Source organism: Micropterus salmoides, unplaced genomic scaffold (genome assembly GCF_014851395.1).
Source record: "Micropterus salmoides isolate LMB-PRFRI ecotype aquatic unplaced genomic scaffold, ASM1485139v1 Ms_hic_scaffold_9, whole genome shotgun sequence".
Classification (NCBI taxonomy): Eukaryota; Metazoa; Chordata; class Actinopteri; order Centrarchiformes; family Centrarchidae; genus Micropterus; species Micropterus salmoides.
In genome coordinates this window covers 27,142,081-27,167,817 of record NW_024044681.1, presented here as the reverse complement: position 1 = coordinate 27,167,817, position 25,737 = coordinate 27,142,081, and the positions used below count along the sequence as shown (strand labels likewise).

At 41.2% G+C, this 25,737-nt stretch overlaps 1 protein-coding gene across 3 annotated transcripts in view; it reads left to right on the top strand.

Moving 5' to 3' along the window:
* Positions 1-25,737, top strand: part of LOC119896031 (Down syndrome cell adhesion molecule-like protein 1 homolog) — a 51,708-nt gene that overhangs the window by 1,463 nt on the left and 24,508 nt on the right. For all 3 annotated transcript variants that reach the window (XM_038709503.1, XM_038709502.1, XM_038709504.1), the window contains exons 2-3: positions 7,784-8,104; positions 10,601-10,747. In XM_038709503.1, coding sequence (XP_038565431.1) covers positions 7,784-8,104; positions 10,601-10,747 — 468 coding nt within the window. The remainder of the gene's footprint in view (positions 1-7,783; positions 8,105-10,600; positions 10,748-25,737) is intronic.

Genomic DNA, 25,737 nt, shown 5'->3' with positions numbered 1-25,737 from the left:
TTGCAAAGTTGATCTTCTGCTATTACAGTGCATTATAATAATCCCGAACAAATCTGCGTCGAAAATAACAGAAGTTCAACACTATCTCCACATGACAGCATTTTCTAGGCCTTTGTGTTGCCTGCCTATTTTGAGCCATGTTTACATATTGTTTTGTCCTTGTTAGCACAGGTCCTGAGAAGGTGTAAATTTACCAATCAAAAAGTCTTGGATGTGAATTGGCTGGAAGAAGGAATATGGCTGTTCTCGATGCAAATGAGTTGATCCAAATAGGCCAATAAGGTCCGTTTGCCGTTTCAAGTTTTGGCATTGGATTTAGGCTGCTTTTTTTTATTTTTATCAGCGAATATTAATTATAGCTGTGAGCCATAAACTGCCTGTGTTTGTTGACCGTGTTGTGTTTTCCTCAACTCTCTTAAATTCACTCACTACATTTCTCAAATATTTGCTGGTGATCAATTATTCAGTTTGAAGGACGTGATTTGAGAGCCTCTCTGGTTCTGCGGAATCATATTTATATGCACGAATTTATTTCACCAAAAGAGAAACTCCAGGGGCGTGGGTGCAGATTATAGACTTGCCCGGTCATGTTCCTCACTAATAGCGCACCTGGACCCCGTGGACGAGATCGCGCGGGTGCCAGCGCACTCTCTCTGTGTGTGTGTGTGTGTGTGTGTGTGTGTGTGTGTGTGTGTGTGTGTGTGTGTTGGCGGGCGCGTGGAGGAGGGGAAGTGACTGGGACACCCCTCTTGGTTTTGTTGTTAAATGCTGGGCACTCGATGTCATTTGTGCAGGAGCTGTACTGGAAATTCACACGTTTATTTCTTTATAAGAGTTTAAAAATATATAGGCTATATAATTTTGTTTCTCAAAAACATTTATTTTTTGCTAAATTAGACATGCACAGTTTAGGAGGCGATCGGGGTGTAGGGTCATTAACAGAAAAAGCTTGAAGGGTAAGAACAGTTAACCAATTAGAGGACAACGACTATAATTTTTTCCCCCAGTAATTTCAAATATTAGGCCTGTACCCGATTAAATGAGGATTATATTGTGATTTTTAATTGGTGATTTGAAAACAAAAACTGTTTTCTTTTAGCTATCATTTAAATCAGATTATGTGTATTCACTGTAATTGTGTATTAATTCTAAACTATTTTAAGATACAGGCCTGCTTTAGGCCTTTTTTGAACTATAGATTTAAAAAAACTTAAATTAATTAAACAAAATAAACAAAATATTTGTATAACATTCAAAGGATATGGCTTGAATTGAATTTGAGCTGTGCAAAGCAATAAGGTGATCTCTCACCCTGGCATACTCTTGTCCTCTTCACTGCTCACCCTACAAATAAAAAATATGCAAACCAACCCCCCTCCCCAGTCCAATTCCCTGAGCTGCCTTTGCAAGTCTGCACAATTAAAGCTGCAACCTGAGCTGCAGTGTAGGCACCACTCAATGACATAGCTGTGTGGTCTGCAGGGGTGCCAATCATAACTCAGGCAGGGCACAGTCCTACATTTTTTACCAGCTTAAACCTGAAAGTATTTAATTTTACAAAACACCCATTTTAAATAGGGTTGGAGGAGAAATACCAATTTTCAGTGTGATTTTGGTTGCAATTTGTCTCTTCTTTTGGGGCTAGGATACATGATTTCCATTCTTTAAATTTAAAATGAGGGAACAGTGCCCCAATAAAAAAAATGAGATGTCTTATGAATAGACTGTTGGTGGCCATTTTTAAAATGAAAGATATCAAGGTCTGATTGATCAGACAATGTGACTTGCAACCACTTTAAACTCAGCAGTTACATATAATTTACCAAACAAATGTCAGTTACCCTTCAAAAATCAACGAAGAAAAAAAAATCTGCACTCAAATTTTGATCAATGTTGTTGCCAAATGTCAGGTAAAGTGTGCTGGTGTTAAGACTGTCAGCAGGGAAATGGAGCTCATTGCACTTCCCAGCTAACCAATAGGATGTCACAGCTCTGTCGTTGGCTTCCCTGCTCTTCGTTGGCTTCCCTCTCCCTTAAATCTATTAGAAATCCCGATGAGATTACGAATAGGAACGAATAATTTAAAATGACCCCAACAAAAACAGATGCAAATGAACACCATTACCAGTAAGAATAGTTTTTTCCCACCGCATCAAGAACTCTGGATCGCCACACTGATGCTAAAATTGAGCCAGACCTCCAATTTTTATTGGATGCTGGAGCTGCACATTTTCAGAAGGAGGGTGCGTTCAGCAAATGTCAAATCTCTGAAGCAAGTAGTTGTTTTTGTTGGATCTCTCTCTCCATCTCTCCCTCCCTCCATCGCTTCCTCTCGCAGTAACTCCCCTCCCTCCCTCTCCCTCATCACTAGGCAGAATTAAAGGTTGGGGGAGGGGCAGTTTATGCAGACTGTGCTGGGACTTGTGATCCACAGATTTGATATTCACATTAAGAGAGAAACTGGATGCTTTGATGTGAGGGGGAGCAGGTCCCAGGGGACTGCTGAAGTAGCACACTTTTTTTTTTTTACTGACACAGCACGGGGGAGTGTGTGTGTGTGGGGGGGGGGGTCATGGGGACAGGGTTTACAGAGACAGAGACAGTAGATGGGGAGCGTTGATTATAAAATTCCCCCCTACTTCTCCACCCACCAACCACCTTCTTATGCCGGACCCCTGAGGATTATCCATAAGCTTACACCTATCTTTAGCCCCTGCAACCCACCAATATTCAATTCACACCCCTACTTACAGTGTATCAATCTCCTCCCACTTCCTCACTCTGCCTGCTTTATGTTTCCACACATAGCTTCAATCTTTGAGTCCCCTTATCAAAAACACAACTTGTAACATTCTGTCCCCCCCCAAAAAACACCTGGAGGATGAGTGACGGAGAGATGGCAGGATAGGAAGTCTGGTTGGAAATGAAGGTGTTTCCAAAATAGCAACCAGTCAAGGAGAGAGGGGAGAGGCTCTTGACAGTTCACATGGCTGATGTGCATGTCTCATCTCTGTTAAGTTGAATCCTATTTTTGACCTTAACAATGGATGTTTCCTATCGCTAAATCCTATAAAGATGAAGAAGTGCTGTGAAAATGATCTTACCATAAGAAAGAAATGGAAAGACGTAGAAGAGAAGTGAAGGAGATGAGGAAGAACATGTGGAGGTATTATGCCTCCGGTTGGGCACAGGGAGCTCTGGGTGTGAGAATGTGTGTATGTGAAACATTGGGGGTTCTGGGGTTTGTTTACCTGCTCAGCACAATACAGTGTGTGTGTGTGTGTGTGTACGTGCGTGCGCATTTGCGCACTCACATCCTGGAGAGGCGTAGATCAGCTGCATTATGCATGATGAAACCTTGCATAGGTTATGACTTCTGCCTCTCTGACATACATATTCATGTGTGGCTCTCTGGCAGGATGTATAAAATAGTGGCTGCGACTCTGACAGCCTGTGCTTTAGCTTCAGCAGCACCGTCAATGCTGCAACACCTTCCAGTGAGGACTGGTTTTATCTCCGGTGCTGTGTCTGAACGAGGCTGATGAAGCCTCCTGGGTGCAGGTGAACTGCAGCAGCAACACAGGAATCCCACAGCTGTGGTCAATACTGCTATCAGGCTGTCCACATGCTGCTAGTTAGATCTTTGTGGATATGCATCACAAGGGAACGTGGTGTCCAGAAAATTAAGGAAGTTGTCTCAAATTGTTGAGGCCCATTTGCAGGTTTAATTCCTATTAGTTAAATCAGCATGGATTAATGTGGAGCTGAAGTGATTAGTTTATTAATCAATGGACAGAAAATTAACCATTAATCTCCAACTATTTTGATTGATTTGGTAAAAAAAATCCAAACCTTCTATGCTTCCAGCTTCTCTGATGGGAGGATTTGCCACTTTTCTCTGTTTAATATCATTGGAAGCAGAATATCTTTGGGTTTTGGGCTGTTGGTTGGACAAAACAAGACACGTGAAGACATGTTTTACTATTTTCTGACATTTTAAACCAATTTAAAATCAGTAATGACAATAACTGAGTTGCAGCTGTTGATTAATGTGGGAAAGCGACCAGACGGGACTTTTCAGAAATGGAAAACAAATAAGACATCAGCTTTAGTGTTAATTTTTTGTTAATTTCGAGTAACCAGTTAAAAAACACCCTTAGAACTGACACACAGTGTCTGTTATGTGGTAAATTCAGAGAGGCGTGTAAAAAAAACACAACAACCAACTATTACCTGCTGCTTGCTCACTCTAGTGGCTGGTTAAGTTAGCTGGGAGCATGCTGGTTAGGATGTTAACTAGGCTACATGCTTTTTGGGGCATTGCATTGTCAAGGCTGTAATCAAAACATATCTTCCCTGTTTTTCTTCCCTTATCAAGCAAAGGTTTTATAAAAAGTTGACAGTTCAAAAATGGTTAGATGGCATAATCACGAGTTAAGACATAAGGTTAGGTAAATTTTTTCTGGCCCATTGCCTAACTTAAATTGTAACAACCTAACATTAAATTGATCCTTTCATTGGTTCAACATCACCTGAGCTGTTACACCTGAAGAATAGTTCCCTGTTCTGATGTACTTGTGTTCATAATGGCTCGATTTGATCATGGCAGTGTGTGTGTGAGGTGGCAGGTACAATATCAGATGGGTTCAACATGAATTCAGTCATGGCATGAAGATTTGTTTACCATGCAGTCTCTGTTGTTTACCTCACGGTTGGGACATGTGGCATTTTGTTTTCTTGCTGCACAAGCCGTCTATACAGGTTGGCACGGGTGGTATGTAATGTTTCGACAGTTGGTTTTAAATGGAGTGGAAACTCCGCCAGTCCGGCACAAACCAGGACTGTGCCAAGTGAGTTTTGGAGTGCACCCAGTATGATGTGCTAATGTTGCTGTGCCTGACCACACCTAACCAAACAGCAGTTTTTCATGCTATCGCTGACTGTCAGGCACTTACACGCAACTTTTACCAAACTGTAGGGTATACACACTTAAATGAACACTGTTTGCATACACTTTCTGTAAGAAGCCTACTGTTCTCACCTCTGTGCCATTTAAACATATTTGATCACTTCAGCAGCTTTTTGCAAACTGCCAATGTGTGAGACATTGGGACAGAATTTAAGGTTTGGTTAGTTGATGTTTCTAAATATGATTTTTTCAGCGAGTCACTGTTTTTAGGTTAAATTTTTGCAATGTTTTTTATTCAGTCACAGCTTTCAAGTGCCAGCGCCACCATGGCAACTCTCTCTTTCTCCTCCCAGTGTGACTGAGCGCTGAGAGCTTCTTTTGGAGTGTGTATGTGTTTATTTGTATGCATGTGTGTGTGTGTGTGTGTGTTGAGTAAGTGCATGTGTGGTTTGCCTGGTTTTGACAGGCTCTGAGTGGTGGGAGTTTGCTCTGATCCCCTTTCTATTCCACTTCCCGCTCCATCAGTCCCAGTGCTCCCCAGCCCCCCAGTGCCTGGGCCCCCCAGGCGATATAATCGACTGTATGAGAGGTTCTCTCCCCCCCCCCGAGCTCTCAGGGTGACCCCCTCACTCTTCCACTTTAGTCATGTTCCCCCATTGGGAGATTATAGATATTGCAATCTTTAATATGGGCTTTATGCTCAGGGGCCATTATCAGTAATCTGCAGAGGGGAGGGAGTCTGACCTGGTTTTTGCAGCCCACCACTGGACTGCCAGACACATTTTCATATACCATCTGTAACATTCTGGCCAGCTTCATCAATCTCTTGTCTAGGGATAGTAACACTTTTTAAAAAGGATGCTGGAAGCTGAATGGAAGCAATAGCTGCGTCTTTCTTCGATCTGATACATGGAGCTTAGTGCCAGCTAAGATGGTTGATGGTGATGATTGATTCTGCCTTATTTGTTAAGGTATTTCTGTCTGTATCACCACATAGCTCAAAAGCTGCGCTTCATTAAAGACAAGGCCTTGTTTGGATGGGCCGACAAAAGAAATCGGGCACAATATTTGCTATCACTTCGTTTCTTGTTTTTGGTTTTAGCTCTTCACTAGGGTCAATATCATATCTAATGGGCAAACTTAATGCAGGCAAAGAGCTGCTGTGATTGGTGTACTGTATGTTACATTCAGTACTGCTGTTTAAAGTGAGCTTAACAATTAGCTGGTACCATAATAAAGTCAGGCAACAGATGATCTGGACCACAGAGTCAAAACCTTAAAAAATAGTTTTTTTAGTGGTGAAAACATTGGTCAATTAGTCAATTAGTCAACTATTTTTATATATATTTTTTCAAGCAATATTTCAATAATTTGCTTCTATTCTTTGTCTTGAGTATAAATTGAATTTATTTGAGTTTTGGTGTGTTAGTCAGGCAAAACAAGCAATCTGATGACATCTTGGGGTTCAGGAAAGTTAGAAGGTACTTTTCAGTACTTTCTGACCTTTTCTAGACCAAAAGAATTTATCCATTTATCAAAAAAGAAAACTGCAGATACATTTTTTAAATACATTTGAGTCCCAGACCTATAACTGTTCTGTTCATATAGATTTTAAGAACAGTTTATGAAATTTACCAATTAGTAAGGATTAAATATAAAATCAAAAGAACATTTCACAAAAAACCTGACCTAATCACAACACCTCAAGCTTTGTCCAAAGTAAGACACTATCAAATGTTTGTGATAACGATTAAAAAATTTAATATGAAATGATCAAATGAAATGCAATTTAAAAAAGCAATATCAATAGATTCAAACTTTCTACCACTCAAAGTTTGCTTTTAGAATTAAATTTAATTACTAAATATTGACAGTAGTTTAAAAATTCAGCAATTTCAACAAGCTGCATTTAATAGGCGAGACATACAGAGGAAAAATCAATTTGATCCATATTGTAAAAAAAGAAAAAAACACACACAGTAATGACAGAGCAACCACCGCAGAATGCTGAGTGCTAATTTGATCCAATTTGGATCAAAATCCTCTGTCTTTCAGTATCTGTTCTTCAGTATCAGTATCTTCCACGATGTTTTACTGACTTTCAGTGCTGCACTGAACATTAACAGGGTGAACATGTGGTGAGATGGTGTGTATTAGATGATATCATTTCGTGGTGGTTAACATCCACATCTGTCCATCAGCACTGCCACCCACCCCCCACAAACCCTTCTTTCTCTTCTAATCTTTCTTATAATGACCCCAAATTTAAGAGACCCCCACCCTCCTCAGATACTCTTATCACTCTACTTTCTCTGCTAGAGCTGTATGTGTTTAATCTGAGTGCCAATGAAGAAAATTCCTGTATGTGTGTGTTTGTGTATGAGTGTGTGTGTATGTGTGTGTGTATGTGTGTATTAAATATGTAAGGAGATTAAATAGACTTAAATCTCTGCGTCTGGCATAGAAATTCCAATCACATAACCTATCAGCGTGTTCCCTTTCTCTGTCTTTGCTTGTGTATGTGTGCACACACACTGTATGAAGGTAACAAGCTCCTCCCCCCTCCGATCCACCATCGCAGGCTTTATCCCAAATCCCCAGCTTTCTGGATCACATGACTGATGTTTGCAGCTAGACATTTGACATACATTTGTTATGATTATTTTGCCACATAGTTGAAGGACATTCCCACTGTCCACTTTTTTTCCATTAATGTCATGCTGATTGCTTTAAATCAATGGCAGTGGAGTCCTGTTAGCTTATACTCTCACTTTTGCGTGTTTGTGTACATGACACAACACGTGCTCATCGTTGGCCTCACACCTCCATCTTGACCTGTTAAGTGATGTTTGTGTTGTGTGTTTGCCTCTGCAGTACACAGTGAGGATGTGGGCTCCACCAGGCTGTACTTTGTGAATGCCTCCCTGCAGAGGGTAACCTACTCCAGCTCGGTGGGGGTCTCCCTGCCCTGTCCAGCAGGGGGCACCCCCAGTGCCATACTGCGCTGGTATCTTGCCACCGGCGACGACATCTACGACGTGCCCCACATCCGCCATGTGCACGCCAATGGCACCCTACAACTGTACCCCTTCTCACCCTCCGCCTACAACAGCTACATCCACGACAACGACTACTTCTGCACTGCCGAAAACCAAGCAGGCAAGATCCGCAGCCCCAACATCCGCATCAAAGCTGGTGAGTTGGGACCACAGCTGGGAAGGGAACGGGCCTAAGAGCAAAGAAAGGCTGAAGGATCTGAAAGATTGAGATGGAAAAGAGGTGTTATGGAACAAAAGGCCAAAGTTAGACACAACAAGATGGGACAGTTGTGAAAGCATAAAGTAGAGCAGATGTGATTGGCAGCTGCAAAAAGCCCAACCCACACACAGAATCACCTACCCTAAAATAGCCCGCTTCGACCTGAACACAGATTGACCTAGAACACAGTCCACAGAGAGAACATCTGCATCACATACTACACCAGGCCTCGGCCTGCGCTCACACCTATTTGACTGAGCTGGTGATGAACTACTGCACTTTATACCGACCTAACCCCTTCTACTCCATCTACAGCATGGCACCATCTGGTAGGATGAAATCCGAAACACAACCCATACAGTACTTAGAGTTAAGTAGCAGCTCCAATGTGATTTTTAGATGATATGACTAGTTTAAATGAGGGGGGCAAGTGTGACAATAGGTTATATCACATTACCGGCTCATGCTCATTGACAGTCCTTCAGTTTTTAAAAGGACAGTACAATAAAGGCCACCAAAAAATAATTCAACACCTGGTCATAAGGAGATACCATTGAAGTGTCAGACATTATCACCATTTCTTACAATGATGAATGTTGACCTAAAACATCGCATAACAATTTGCTCTCGTGAAAGCACTCTCGTGGGTTTTGAAAAGTGAAATAAAGATTTATAAGAAAAATATTTCTTTTTTTAAAGAATTAATAAATAAACACCATTAGATGTTGTAGGTTGTCTATTTTTGGAAATTTTGACCAAAAACTGCCTCTGTTGCCATCATATTCTCTTTTGTGTCCTCCCTCTCCTCCCTGCTCCCTCCTTCTTCAAACTGTCCTCCTGTGCCAGACTAAATATAGCCACAGCACATTTCTTTAATTATCTCTCATTAACAAACCTAATTGGTGCTTTCCATTGATTGGACCGCTGCTTTAATAAGCGAGACCTCATCTCAAGTAAAATAAGACATCTGGGGGTTTGGGTTCCTCCCGCTCTAGAACCAGCAGAGATGCATGAAAAAGAAGCTGAATTTTGCCAAACAGACAGTTACATCAAACCTCAGCTGGAACAAAAAAACCCACAGCTGGATGATAGTTATACAGCATCCATTGTCCCCCCCTCCTTCCTGTCATTCATTCAGGCCAGTCGGTCCCTCCCCCTTCCCTCCTGCCATCAACATCTGTTTTCATATTCTGCCTCCCAACACCGACCTGAACTAATACTCATATTCATTCTAAAACTAATACAAGTGCCAAGTTGAGGATTTGAGCCAGGACCCTGAGCTGCATGCCAGCCGGTTGCTGCCTTCATTCCCACATGACCCTAAAGCCTGGCCTCGGGAGACGAGGGATTAGCATGAACCAAACATCCTGCAGCCAGCAGCCTCTGTCGGGCCTCAGCTCTGGTGCACAGGTTACGGTCAGGCAGGATGTGAACGCTTTCTTTTGGGTTTCAGTCGTGCAGCCGCAGCGTAGTACTCGCTCCACCATTGAGCAATGATTGACAGGGAACTCATGTGAATCACCATTACTGCCTCATGGATAACAACAATTTCTAAGCAAATTCACAGCAGTGGTGCTGCGTTCCATATTATTTCAAAAGAACTTGACAGATCTGTGTTATCCAACTCGACTGTTCAAAGATTTAAATTTGCATGCACTTGCATGTGTTTCCCTCTTGCAGCAGGAATATGTGCATGCTGTCATCGTATCTGTTACCAGGGAAGGGAATCCGAACCAGTTTCTTAGCAACCTTCGGCTTTCATGTGATTTTGCTAATGAGTCCCTGCTCATTCAACAGAGTGTAAAATATTGCATGAACCTGCATAAAATGAAGCACCAATAACCTTTCAGAATACTTAGAATGTGTAGCTCACAATGTCCCTTATGAAGTTCTGTACAAAAACAGTGGATCTGTGTTTCATGATGATATCATGCCAAAGCTAAATCATTTCCCGAATGATTTTCCCGCTGAACGGCGGCATTCACCATTTGTAGTGAAAACAGAGGCAAAATTAGAAGAGTTCAAAAAATATACAAGAGTAGATCAGTAATTTCCAATGAATAAAGTGGAGTGCTGTGGTAATTAATGAAAGGGTGTTTTTATAGAGTGTTAATGTGTTGTTTTTTATGATTCAAGCACAAGTACGAGATTGTTTTTGTCTGAGAACAGGACCAACACTGAGCTACTGCGTGAGTAAAAGGAAATCGCCATAACGTTCATACATTTTCAGCACATCTTCTAGGTAGATGAATGAATCAACATTAATACAAAAACAATCCTGAAGTGTATTTGTGTCTGGCTGGAAAAGCTTCTCCAACAACATTTAGACCATCATGGGTCACCACGCCTCAACTATTCAGTGATAGGGAAATAATGTTGCCCTTTGAAGCTTGAGGTATCAGCTATCTCAACCTCTTTTGTGTGTTTCTTTAGTTTTCAGGGAGCCCTACACCGTGCGGGTGGCGGACCAGCGCTCGATGCGGGGCAACGTAGCTGTGTTCAAGTGCCTCATCCCCGCTGCCGTGCAGGAGTATGTCAGTGTTGTGTCCTGGGAGAGAGACACTGTTTCCATTGTCCCAGGTAGGAGATCACGCGAATGATTTGGATCATCCAGGGGTGGGCAGATTGATTTATTTCAGAGGGTTTAGGTGTGTCTTCATCTTCTATGTGTGTGTGTCTGTCTGTGTGTGAAGACAGTTGATGCACCACTGGGCTCCATGTTTGACCAAACTCTTAACTCGTGTCTTCTGTCTGCTCACTGTTCTGGATCACTGATCTGGTCCTCCTCCTCCTTCCTCCCTACTTGTATCACCTCCCTCTCTCTCCTTCGTCTTCATCCTCTTTTCACAGACATTTCCCTCTCTGCTGTCACTGCTTTTACATCTCATCACATACAATGTTTTCCCCCTAATGACAATAATTGTGATTGACACTGCATTAGAAAGACTCTCTTCCAAGTCCCGCGACTATTCCACACTTCCTCCTCATCAGATCTATTTCTGTCCTCTCCCAGCTTGTCTTTACCACCATGTCCTTGAAGAACAGGGCCACAATTAGAAACACAGAATGTCAATAGGACTGTGCCCCCACATTCATCTTCATTAACCTCATTTGTGTGTGCACAAGAGAGAGAAAGAGAAATGTAGCGTTCAGTCTTCTTGTCTGCTGCAGATAGTTGTGAATACATTGCAAGTTATTATACTATGAGAGTTGTTTTACTATGTGATTATATATTAAGTGTAGTGCACTATATATTTGAGATCTCTGCATGCTTGTGTCCTTTAAAATGCTATGATAACAATGTAGGAGAGAGGGATGAGAGAAAGTGGAGAAAAATGAACCAAAGGAGGAGAAGCAAGGAGGGTAGTAGGGCAAGAACGGCCTCAGGTCCTGGCAGATGGCGTTTTATATTATATGTATGCAAAACACACAGACACTGTGTCACACATGCGCATGCACCAAGGTTGCAGTAGTTTGTTATTTTCAGACATGTTCAGTGTGTTTTGGATGTTCATTTTCAGTTTTCATGCACAGTATTAAGCGTTGTACTGTACTTTGTAGTACCTTTTTGTCTTCACGTACCATCCTGTCAGAAAACTGCTACATTAAGGAACTACATATTTTCGTTATGAACTATCACAAAAATCTTTTTTTTTTAAATTCAGAATAATTAAAAAGTATTCACTAATTTCCCCCACATGCTATTTCTAATTTTATTATAACTAAATACATGAAAAGTGCAATTGTTGTACACACACAAACAAGCCATTTTCCTTGTAAAAAAGTTTCCACTAACGAATTATGGAATGAGATTTTATATTTTTATATCTATGCAGATTAAGACTTCCCATCTACTTTGTTTCACAGCAACAACGTGACCTCCTATGATTCCTAAACACAGAAACAGTTGATCTGGTTTGGATTTCCCAGTCCTCTCTAATGTATATTTTTATTTTTATTTTTTGTATGTATGGGGTGTTGCTGTGTATACTGTGTCATGAGGCTGCTGTGTGTAATTAAGGGTATATAGGTCAGTTGATGAGCAGTGAGTGTGAGGATCAGATGTTGAATATGATGAGCTGCTCAGTGAACTCAGCATTCGTTTTCCCCACGAAAGCAGCACACAAACACAACGCAGTGTGTTTTTGTTCAACCTTGACCTCGACCTAATCAACATAGTGGCCTGCATCATCCTTACAGCCAATCAGCGTACTCACTCATCATCACAATCACTTATCGGCAACATGACCACGTCTGCAGAACAGATAACATAATCTGAATATTGTAAGTGCACGCATAGTGTATGTCCATATACAGTAGATGCATGTGGTTATATGAACAGTCGGATGAGAAACATTATTGATGCTGATCTCAACTCCTTAGTTAACCTTCTTTTTTTAATTACTCTAACATCATAGGTCTAACTCTCTTTTACCTCTCTCTCCCCTTACTTGGCCAGCAAAGGACTGTCTGGATGGGTCTAATGAAGATGTGAAAATTAAAATTGATTTTGTGACTGAAAGCTCTCTGCGTGCGTGTGAGTAGGCAGATGCTGTCACTATTTCTTAGGCTCGGCTTAAGAAACACAGCAGGTGGAGTTGCTGTCGAGTACATCCATTTATGTCTGTGTACACCTGTCTTTTTTAAAACAAAAACATTCATTGCATCATTTTCCTTACATGCTCGTTCCTGTTTAGGATCATGAGAGGCCAGAGCCTATCCCAGCATGCGGTCTGTCATGAAGCGAAGAGAGATAGACAAACAATCACATACAACTGACTTGCATGCCTTTTATTTAGTTCAGATTAGCTATCTCTGTGGTAACTAATACTCCTAATGTTTGTACTGATAAAGCGGGACATTGTCTGCTGAAATCCACTGTAAACAGTAAATTGTTTCATCAGTTCTATTTTCCAGCAATGCATTTCAGCTGCAAATGTCTGCATGAAGGATAGGTGCTAGAGACACCAAAATCCTCACTCCTCACTCCTTTAGTTTCAATACATTTTCGTGTTTATGTATTGATTTTTTAAAATTTTTAATTAATTTTAATTAATTAAACTTTAATTATTATTAGAGTTATTGATACATTCAAGGCATCTACCGTCAAAGCAACATTTGTGCCACCACAGACCTGAAGCTGAATCCCACCACAGTTCCTTCCTGTGGCTCTTCTCTGTGTTTCCCCACTATCTTACATAATGCAGAGCAAATGTGACTAGATTGCCCACTTTCCTTAAAATAAAAAAAAGGAATCTGAATTGTCTGCTTCATCTTCACGTCATACCTATGCCTTTGCACGGAGGAATCATTGTGTGCAGACCCTGATCAGTAGCACAATCACATACCGATCTCAAGGTTGAGTTGATGACATAACACACACGCAGCCATGCCCTCTGAACCCCAACAGGTTCCATTTAGTCAAACACACATGTTCCCCATCTGGAGCTGTGTGTGTGTGTGTGTGTGTGTGTGTGTGTGTGTGTCCCATTGCCTGCCCCACTTTCCTATCCAGCCTGGACAGTGACAGGGTCTAAGAGGGGAGGGGTGCAGGCAGTCTGACCTATTTCCCTCTTGCTTTCCTGTCCCGTAGCATCCCTGTAGTGAAGCATTGTGTGTTTGTGTGTGTGTGTGTGTGTGTGTGTGTGTGTGTGTGTGTGTGTGCGTGTGTGTGTGACCCTCATGAGACAATGGTAGTCTGAGCAGTGATCTGAAGGAGGAGAGCTGGAGCGGAGATAGAGAGATGGAGGGTTTGTTGACGGCAATAAAAACAACAGTGGAACACAGAGAGGGTTCAGCTTGCAGATCGAGGCCGTCAGTCTAACCAGCAGAAAGCTAATGAGTGGCTCCGATGAATAAAGACTGGACCAGCAGATGGCTGAGGCCACATGGTGGTCCACAGAAGATGCTCAACCATGCTCCATGTAATCCACCTGCCACACAGTTTGGTTTTGTTTATGTGTTTGCACAGTAATTTGACACACATGGCCGTAAAATCCGCTGCTGAGGAGAAATAAGAGAATGAAAAATTACAATAGATGAGATTAGAAAAAACACTGAAAGTAACACTTAACTCATTTTTGTACGCTTTGTACTGTTTTTCCACTCTCACCCTCTCATTTTCTTATTCAGTCACACTCTAAACGTCCACGCCATCTTGTTCTGCTGTGAGGTAGAACAAGATGATACAGATGTGTTTTGCATGCATAGATAATTGATTTAGTGAATCATTAAACAGGCACTGTTTGTACTGTACGTTTCCAGAAAACTGTGAGAGGAAAGGTGTATTCGGTGTATTCAACCTGTTAAACCAGACTGTATCCACATGCTGACATACCAGGATCCTAATGGGTGTCAACGGGCGGCGAGGTCACTTACAGGCTACATTGCAGATCAATCCTCTGCCCCTGGGGTCCCTGCTGGAAGTCAAGCGGTTCAACAGAGACACAACAATACACAACCACAACCCGACACACACGTGCACATACATCAGTGTGGAACACCTGAAAAAATACTGTTGAGTTCATCAGTATGTGGAAAAAGCAAGCTAAACTAACTAAGTCTAACTGATTAAGTTTGCTGATGGTGAATTTAGTGGCGCTCCATCTCAGTATATAACTACATCATAACTAGGGCTGCCACTAATGATAATTTAATTATCGATTTATCTGCTGATTATTTTTCTTAAATTGTTTTGTTTAGAAAATACCCGTTATAATTCCCCACTGCCCAAAGGGGCATCGTCAACTGTCTTGTTTTATCCAAATGACAGTACAAAACCCAAACATTACAGTTTACAATTATATAAAATGGAGAAAAGTATCAAATGGAACCAACAATTTTCTTTATATTTTTGCTCAAAAAATGACAATAATTATTAATAGATTATCAAACTGCTAATTAATTTTCTGTTGATCCATTATTTGATCAATCAACTAATTGTTGCAGATATATTTCTAAAAAAAATATTTGCCAAATTAACTGTGAAACTAGAATTTGAAAGCAAAGCTTTGGAGAAACAAATGCTGACACGTTCAAAGCTAATGGGTTTATTTCTTCTCAGTGATGTTTACAATAATATGCTCTCCATGTATGTATATGATTGTGGGTGTGGCTCCAATATGTATTTGACAGTTATCATAGAAGTGTACACATATTTTTTCATGCATGCAGATACAGCATTTCCTCTAAGTAATTAAAAAGTTAGGCTCCACACAGGTGCAGGCAGGAGAGAGGTGACAAAGGCAGAGGGACCTCATGGAGAGCAGTGGTGTGTTAGGACACAAAGTGTGTTTGTAAATCTGTGCTTGTGCACTCAGAGCAGGAATACATTAATAGATACACTTGTCCTGGACACCGCAGACTCTTGTAAACACTGGTCTGACACACACACACACACACACACTCATACTCGCTTCTACAAAGTACAAATGTACAAGCCAGCACACATACAAATGCACACATCCCCCTCAAAAGTAACACAATAAAGCCATTTTCAGATTTTACATGAACCTGCCTGAATACGGAGCACTCATTAAACATTAACTCGGGATACATTAAGGCTGCGCGCTGCTCTGCCCTGCTGTGTGATAGCTGTCCTGTTGTTGTGCTTGGGCTGCCTGGGTGCAGCAGGACATGGTGTGACAGAGGAGGACAGGGAGCACGTGGCGTCCCCAGGGCTCATTGAACACAACCCCATCGACTGTCGCCCTCTATCACCCCCAACCTCGAGTCTCACACCATGCCTCCCTCACCTCTCCCTCCTCTGCTCCTGCTTCCGTCCCACATGGCACATAGTAGGCCATAGGGGACACAAATGAGTAAATCATGCAGCTGAAGGTGCTGCGATTGTGTACATACACATGCAAACATATGGTAGTAGCACCAAAACCTAAAACTGAGCAGCTTCTTGTGAAATGATATACCTAAGAAATTACAAAACAACATGGAAATGTGGAAACATATACATTTTTAACCTCTAAAATCCAGTTTTAGTTAATAACACTTGTTCTGCAGTTTGTCTGTTTTTCTTTCACTTTCTCCGGATATTGTTGCCCCTTTCACATTTGCCCCAGTGTGCTGAGGACTACTGAGAGCTGGGCAGGAGCAGATGGGATGCTGGCAGTCATCTTTTACTCAGTTAGGTTGAGTAGGCACGTGGGTGGGTGTGTAAATTAGCACAAACAAGTGTGTGTGTGTGTGTGTGTGTGTGTGTGCGTGCGTGCGTTGTCCGTGTGTGCAAGGGGCACAATAGGCATAATTATCTTTGCTTGAGAGGCCCAGTTGGGGGGGGGGGCAGGCGGGCTGGCGTGGAGAGGCAGAGTTCAACAATGGCTCAACCACAGGCTTTGTGTGTACAGAGCAGAGGGCTGACAAGTGTCTGCTATTATTGACTATTTACACACTACTACACACGTCTGCTCACGTGCACATAACACAGAAATGTACACAGTCTATCGCTACGGCCGTCGCTCTCCCCTGCCCTTTTCTCTTTGTGTCTCCATCAAACACACCCAGGCTCACACACACACACACACACACACACACACACACACATGCAGTATGAGTGTTTACAGTACATCAGTGTATCAGTGTCAGTCAGTGTAAGAGGGAGAGATGGGAAAGCCCCTGCAAGCACATCACTCTGACAGAAATCTGGCCACTGTTTCACCCTTCAAGCCAGGCTGTGTGAGAATACAACTGAGAGTGAGACACAGGAAGAGAGAGAGATTTGGGAAAGTGTGGTTTGGATTTACACATTTCCAGTCATGTGGCTGAAAAGTTAGTTACTGTTCCTTAAAACCGGGGTCTCATTTTCAGCTTTTGCCACTATTTCTGTTGGTTATGATAACATGGCACTCGCCAAAATAATGGCTGAGATCTGGGAACACAACAACAGCGCTGCAACAAAGTCTGCCGGGACAAACCTGCCAAAATAAGACAAAAACTTGGATTAGTTTTTATTTATATCACCCTTTTTTCCATTTCATCAGAAAGTTAAGAAAAGTGTTGTTACTATATTATTGCGGAAATCAGGTTATCTACAGGACCCCAGTAATTTAATGGCAACATTAACACTACAACTTAAAGTGTCAAAAGATACACATGAACTTATAGTTAACTGTTAACTGCTAGTTAACTGCTTTACAGACACACTCCTGGGCTGAACAATAATTATCGATGTACCGACATTATCTATCTTTACCTGACCTAAATTTACTCATATTTTAACTGTCAAAAATGTCTATGAACGTGCATAAACTTAGCTACAACAAACAATGACATCAACCAATTAATCCAGCATCCCAGCAATCTTAACTGTTCATACTATAATTTAACAAGACAGAAGTGAGCCACTATGAGACAGATGTAACTGATGTTACTTTTATTGTTTTCAAGGTAATGTGTATCATTTATCTTCATATAGATTTCAGGTCATACCGTCCAGGCTCATCACTGGGAGTTTAATTTCAGTATTTGTAAATGACCAAATAATTTGTTCTCACTGGCTCTGTAAAGGATAGTTGTTAATCTGCACTTCTAATCGCATCCAGAGTTGTTAAGGAAAATGAAAGCAGGAAGGCTTGTGTCAAGGCTTAGAGTAAAAGAGTTGCAGGGTTTATATGGCCTGGATTGGGTTAAGAAATGGGATTTGGGTAAAGAGCTTTTACCCCTTTACTCCCGCTTTCTTCTACTCTTTTGTTTAGGCTACTGACATAGGGATTAGTGCGAGATTACAGCAGGCTTTACTAAGAAATTGTATTTAAGGAAATGCTTATTCACTGAACAGCTAGCAGCAGTGGCAAGAAGTTTAGTTCTGATTTTCTCCCTCCATCTTCATTTCTGTCTTTCTGTCATAAAAGTCAGTGATTTTCTCCCTAATCCTGTCATAAAACCTTGTTGTTTAAGTGTGCTTCCACCTTATTGTTCCTTGAATTTCCATCAGATTTCATGGGATTATTACAAATAGTCAGCAATAAAAATGTCTGAAACTAAAAGTATAATCCTAAATAAATGTATGTGTAATGTCTTTTATTTTTAAAATAAACACTAGAAACTGAAAGTGTACAAGAAAATGTGATTCTGCTAATGAAGCCCACAATAGATGCACTCCATGTTGGGATTTATTCTGTTATTGGGTGATATATTTCACAATTTAGTGACCCTGATGGAGAGATTTCTTTTTTACACTGTGTCAGTGAATGCAGCTGTTTGTCCGGGGACCTTGAGGAGATGTGATCAGGGATCAAATAGGATCCCTGGTGGTCATCCAAGTGCCATGTTCCTACATGACCTCTTAATCAGACCTATTGATCCTCCTCACTATTAGCTGTCCAAACACACATAAAGGCCAAATCAACATCGCAGGCCATGATACACTGACTACAGTGGGCGGGAAGGTGAGGGAGGTGAGCGGATGTGATTCGCTGCCTTGGGGTCAGTGTGATAGAAAATTCTGAGGTTGTGATGTTTCTCAGCTGTTGTTTGTTGATTAGTATGTGCATAGCAAATGTCACTTGCAAGCAAGTCAATAAGCGTGTGGGCTTTTTGCTCTCTCTTTTTCTCTCTACTGTAAAACTCTGTAAAGATGTCAACAACGCAGTATATTGTATATATATGTAGGTGTAATAGAGATGGTAGAGAACAAAGAGCAGTTACTGTTTTCTTTGTGGATCAATAACACAAAGAAATCTAGGCTCAGTCTGATTGTGAAATAGTGTCTGTATTAATGTACAGTTTGTGTATGTTCAGTCAGAAATATGTTGATATAATACAACATATGCAGTACAGGTTTGCCAGGCTTGTAAAGGTGCCGATTGTATGTTTTCGGGATGTTTTGTGTGCCAATTATTTTAGTTAATCAATTAATTAATCAATCAATTAATCATATGGTCTCTTCAATGTCAGGAAATTGTAAAAATTTCCCCAAAGCCCAAACTGACATCTTCAAATTGCTTGTTTTGTACAATCAACCATCCGAAAACCAAAGATATTCAATTTTGTATTATCAGAAAACCAGCAAATATTGATGATCAAAAAAATTGGTGTCGATTAACTCATCAATTAATCAGTGCTAATGCCGCTTCACTCTGGACTAGTCACATGCTAATCAGAGGGCTAACACACAGAGACACACAACCGTTCACACCTTCAGGCAGTTCACATAAACTCCTCACAGACATCTTCATGGTCACTTGGATAACGTTATTTGAGGTAGTTTACCTGAGTATTTTCTTTTTCTGCTTCTTTATACCTCTACAAAGTTCTACTTCACGAGTTTTCAGAGGGAAATACTAGACATTTTACTGCACTACTTTAATCTGACAGCTGTGATATTTTTATCACAAACATTATTATAGATTACACTACTTTACTGTATATAGTGCTAAAGATGAGCTCCCTCTTGACTTGCTACCCCATTAAAATGCGGCTTATATGTTAAAGCATCAGTAATAATCATCACAAGTGACATCAAGTACTTTTTCCTGATTATATGTACATACCTTTACTTAACTAATGCTTTACAAACTGTACTAGAGTACTAGAGTTACAAGCTGTATTGTTATTGAATCTTCAAACCAGAGATCACTGCCACTAATGTCCAACACAGACAATTTTTTTACAACACACCGCTTTGTACTTGCTGTCTCTGTTGTCGGTGATGATGATGATGATTTCTGCAGTTTTATTTAGGTAAATGTAAGATTGTGATATTTGATCCATTGATTCTGACTGTTTTTATGGTCATTTGGTGAGCTGCTGGGGATTTCAACTGTCCTTTCTGGTAAACACTGTAAATGTATGTGTGTGTGTGTGTGTGTGTGTAGCAGCAGTTAAGCTCTCTCTCTCTCTCTCTCTCTCTCTCTCTCTCTCTCTCTCGCCACGCTGGGCAGTGACACTCCTCTGCCACCAGCACTCTAATAGGGAGGGACCAGGCAGCTCACTCAGTACCGCTAATGCAACTCACTGCCCTGGGCCATGGGCTAAGCCGGAGTACACCTCATCACACACGCACACACACACACACACACACACACACACACACGAATACACATGAATGATGGCAGACACACACCATATATCCAACTCTCTCTTATCTCCTGCTAAATCAAAACAAGGTGGAGGGTAGAGAGCTTTTTGCCACTGGATGTTTACTTTCACTGAGTGACATTCTTTAAAGAACAGATTTACTTCAGTGTTTAAGCCTAAGTGCGCATACAGTTAACAGTAAGAGTTAATGGGATATCCAGTTGAGGGTAGGTGTTTGGACCATGGTGGCACACTTCTGTATGGTGCAGTGCATTGGGATGTGTGTATATGTGTGTGTGTGTGTGTGTGTGTATGTGGTTTCTCTCTCCCGGGACTCTCATTATCACTGCTGTCCCAGATGTCACCAAGCACATGAAACACACGTCATGAATAATGGAGTCCTATTTCTACATCTCTCCCCATTTCTCTCCTATCCTCCCACCATCTTCCCCTCCATCGCTCGTTTCCTCTGATGCTTCTACTGATGCTTAATCTCCTCAGCGCTCCCTCTATCTGAGATGGTCCATTTAGCTTTATGCAGCATCGTCAGCCTGTCTGGTTAGGATGGGTTTATGGGGGGGAACATGGCGTCTCTGCAGCATTGCGTTGAGTTATATCTACGCAAATTATGTCTTTAGCATACGATCAGTTTTATGTCTGTCCCCAACTGTCCGTTCAGCCTCTCGAAAGCCCCCCCATCCTCCCCTCCCCCAGTGTTTACTGTTTAAAGTCACACAGGGCAAATTGGGACAGAGCATTCAGTGAAGCAGAAGAGACGTGGTCCTATCGCACTGGAAACTGGACCCTGCTCTGTCTGTCTACTCTGTCTCATCGGTCTCTGTCTCTGCCTCTCCCCAACCTCCACCTTTGTGCACCTTTTCTGCTCCTCACCTCCGTCCCCTCAACTTTCTAACATCTACCTCACTCACAGTGAGTCGCTGTACAGCATGACACAGTGGCAAGGGGGCAAGGAGAATATGATTGAAAGATGAGGTAAGCAGTCAGAATTGGTTTGGAAAGAGGACAGCAGTTAGGATTAGACAGTGAAGCGTGGCTTTTTAATGAAAACATGACATAGCCGCGGCTTCTTCCACGTCTTGCATTCCCTCCTTCCAGAAAATGAACAGGCGACAGAGAAGAAGCGAGAGGGAGAAAGAGAGGATTGAATGCTGAGATTCAGATATTGCTCATGCAGTGTTAGTCTTAACCGGCAGCGTGACTCTATCTGAACAGTTTGATTGTGTTAACAAAGTCTCTTTCATGGAGGAGATGCAGCGGGGTGGGCTCCCATTGCACAATTAGTTGTTACACATCAGTTGTGCCAATAAAACCTGCTTTGAATGTGAATTGAAAGGAAAGAGGGTGCCATGCATAGATGTTAAGTAAGTGTGCAGCAGAATAAAAGCCAGGAAAGTGTATATATTTAATTGGCTGACACCTGCTTCTACTTGGGCTTTTAATGTACACAGTAGAGAGAGCAAATAGAGGGTAGAGCGGGCTCTCGCTTTGAATACATATGCAACACCCCTTTTTTTGCATAAAGGTTTGAAAGGAGGGTAGAACACAGACATCTACTGTTATCTCCTCCACAGTTTACCCTCCATCTTTCCCTTTGCTTTTCTCCTCTACTGTCTTTTCAAGTCATTCAGTCCAACAGTGCGTATTTTCTGCTTAACACATTCCTCTGCTGCAAAACTGGATGACTGCCATTCAGTGACTCCACTGTGCTAATTTTATAACATAGTTTATTATTTTTCATTCCAGCAGGGAAATATTTTTTGTCCTATTTTAAGCCTGGTAGGTGTTTCTCTCTGTGTGTGTGTGTGTGTGTGTGTGTGTGCCTAGCATGTCTGCTTTTGTGAGCACCAAGCATATTCAGGCACCGCAGAGAATATCTCCGGAATATGCTGCATTTTTTTCTTTCTTCTTCTTTCTGTGACAGTCACAAGTCTTTGATCCGCTCTTCCTTCCCTCTCTCGCCTCACCTTCTTTCAAATTCTTCTCTGCTGCTGAGATTTCTGTAACGTCAAACTCAAAGTGTCGCCCATCTATTTCGACAACTTAAACATAAATTATAATTATTATTATATAAGTTATTTACCAAATTACAATGATTAACTTAACGTTAACGTGCCATGTGTGTTCATTAGTGTTTGTGTGGTTTATGATTTATTGGTGATAATGATTTTGTTTACAGGGTAAGACTCCTTCACAACTATGGATTTTTGGGGTTTAAAGTAGAGGAAAATTACACATCATCTTTCATTTAAATTTGCTCTTCCTCCACAACCCTACAAAAGTCAGACCTACTGAACGTCCATGTATAATAGAATATATATGTGTATTAGTTTATTTGGAAGATTAATCGTTTGAATTCATTTCTTGAGTCACTTTCCTTCTAATCTTCTAACTTTAGACCACATCTCTTTAATGGATAAACAAGTTGTGCTGTAGGCATCTAGCTGAGGAATTATTGTTGTCAGTTTGTGGAGGAGTGAAACCTCTGACCCTCTGCTGCTTTGGCACATTTTCTCCTTGTGTTAGCTTATAGTCATCATAATGAGCAGTGAAAATACACTAACCTTCATTTAACTGGGAGAGCCCTTGAAGGCGAGGAACCACTGCCTTTGACCATCAACAGGTTTGAGTAAGATGGAGACTCCGGGGATCAGATTGTAGTGATCTGCCAGAAGGAAAACAAGGATGTGAGTTCGATAGCTCATTAGCCTTTTCCAAACTGATTAGTTATGGGGTCCATACAGGGAACTCCCACAGGAACACCAGTGTTTTTACACAGAGCTGCGAGTGCTGCACGGTCATATAGTCAGTTTGTATTTTTATTTTTGTTTTAAAAGCTGCATTCAGACAGGTTAGTCTCATATGATAATTCCTGCTAAGAGAGGATAAAGGTTGTCTACTAAAATAGACTAGTCTAGATTGCCCCTCTAAAGCATGTAGGTCAGATTCACTTCCAAGAGCTAAATTAGTTTCCTGTTGGCGGTAGAGAAGTCCAACTTAGTTTCTGAACTGCACATAAAACCTCCAATGAACAGGCCCCAAGTATTTTTTGAACTATCCTTTTTTGTGCGTAGGTGAGACTCCAGCACACATCTTTGTCCTGAAGGTTTAAAAGCTAAATAAGTTCCTTTTATTATCCTCACTTTGAGGCACAGAATTGGACTAAACTGCCTCCAAAGACAGCAAACTTCAGACTGAGATTCAGGGAATGGCAAAGCTAAAAGAAAGTGTGTTATGTTGTATGTTTTGGGGTAAATATTTGTGACTGGATACAAAACCCACTTGCATCTGAAAAGCTATATTTAGCAGCTTCATATTATTGCTCCCCCCCCCCCATTTATTTCCCTGACATTTACCACCAATTCACCGCTATGGGTTTTAGAGGGTTTCACTGTTTTGTCCTTGATAATTGTAAACACGGTGTGCTTTAATAGTTGCTGAAAGTACACTGAAATCGTAACAGGATGGCAGTGAGAAGACCCTAGCAACAGGGAGAGGATGAGGAAAGCGTGAGTGTGGGAGGGAGGGGGAAAGATGCAGAACATCAATAAATAATGGCCCCACTGAGGAGGTGGAAATATGGGCCTCGTTATCTTTGCGCCGACGCCTTCATTTGCATGTGAGAAAATGAGGCTGCTACACGCTCGCACACACACTCACACAAACTCTTGGACTCACACGAGCTCCAGTATTTATCCTATTTATAGACTCTCTGCTTTTATTTTTCCTATTTTCTCTCGCACATTAATACTTCCATTATTTTCCCTTTTCTTTCCTCCTCTTGTCCTCTTGTCCTCTTGGAATTTGTCATAGCAGCAGGTCTGGTCTGTTGTGTGACTGCGAGGCCACGGGCATTTTGTTGGATTAAAAAAATAAAGCAAAAGCAAACCTTTATTATTCAAGAGACGTTGGCTAAGGACATGCAGTAGGATTCATTTGAGTTCATTTTATATTACATACATAAAGACGTAGCAAACGGTTATACACACAATCACAGGGTAGCTGCCCAGTGCTGCCACTGAAAATCACAAGTGCAGCTGGAAATTAAATACCTTTTTCATGCGTTTCACTTATTTGCTGGAGCCTTTCAGCTGGTCTGTGGATTTGAATTAGCTTCAAATAAATGTGTCTTACCTAATGAATAAGTGTAGATATGTAAAGGATTAAAATTGTCTATGTATGCTATTGTGCATGCACTTATGTGAACATAAGTAGTAAAAGAAATAACCTTGTTTTTGTTGAAGCTTTTTGAAACCTATCATTTAAATATTGTGTTTATTTTTTCTTGACTTTATATTTAACATTTTTGTAAAGCTTGAGAATAATATATATATATATTTGATAGTTTGAGTTTTTCTGTACCCCTCTGGACCCCATCTGCATCAGGAACACATGAACAATTTCGCTCAACGTTTTTCTATGAATGGGTCTCAGTGAAACCAAACTCATACAAAATCCAACAATGTTGATATCCTCTAGGCAATACAGCTTCTTTCAAAAAGCTTCTTTCTGGGTGAAAGAACTCTTTAAAGAACTATTCATAGTTGACGAAAAATATTTGAACGTCTAAATGGTTCCTTCAAAGCTTTTTTGAAGATCCTTGAGTGCTTCCATCTTTTACCTAATGGTCCTTTTGGTTTCTTAGTTCATGGTGTTTTGTAAAACAAACGGCTCACGTGGCTATTGAAATATACATATTACAACGTGGGTCAACTCACCAGAAAAAGTTGGAAGAAGGAGGCATTATGTGTGCAATCCCAACTAAGGAATTTCTCTGTGGAGTTTGTGTGTTCACATTTCTTCCAATTCGATTCAACATGCTTGTTTGAGACATATTCCTAGATGCTTAGTGCATTTGGATGAGTTAAACTGGAAGACAAACAGGTTTGTGTAAAAATGTTCAATACTTGCCCTATACATTTTTCATAACCTTTTTAACAGGATCATGTGAATGTGGCAGAATTGAAAAAACACTAACAACCGTTTAATACTTGGAGCTCTTGCATACATGCATGTCTGCATGTTTTGTTGCAGCTGTGTGTGTGTCTATGTCTATGTGTGTTTGTGTGTGTGTGTGCATAATGCACATTAGCTCTGTTTCTAGTTATCTAGTCAAGTCAGCATGAATAAAAGCTGAGGGAGCACAGTGATTTAGTAATTAATATTTTATTCTGTCTGCCACTCTGCTTAGAGACTGAGAGCAAGAAGCTGAGGGAGAGAAAAAGGGTGAGAGAGACGATAAGAGGTTTCACACAAAGAGGTGAAGCGAGTCGACTAAAGATAAACTGGTAGACTGATTCTGTGTACAAGCCACTCAGTTAAGAAATAATGTGATGTTCATTGTGTAATCAGCGCTGTTTCTGAGGCGCCACTGCAGATGGGATGAATTCCGTCCCCTGCTGAAAACAGAAAGTGTGGCTTTGACGGATCCAGTTGACTCTTTCTCTCTCCCTGCATATGTCAGAGTGTTGTGACAGGCGAGTTGTCGGTGTTGTGGGAGTAGCAGACTTAAAGTGCTCATT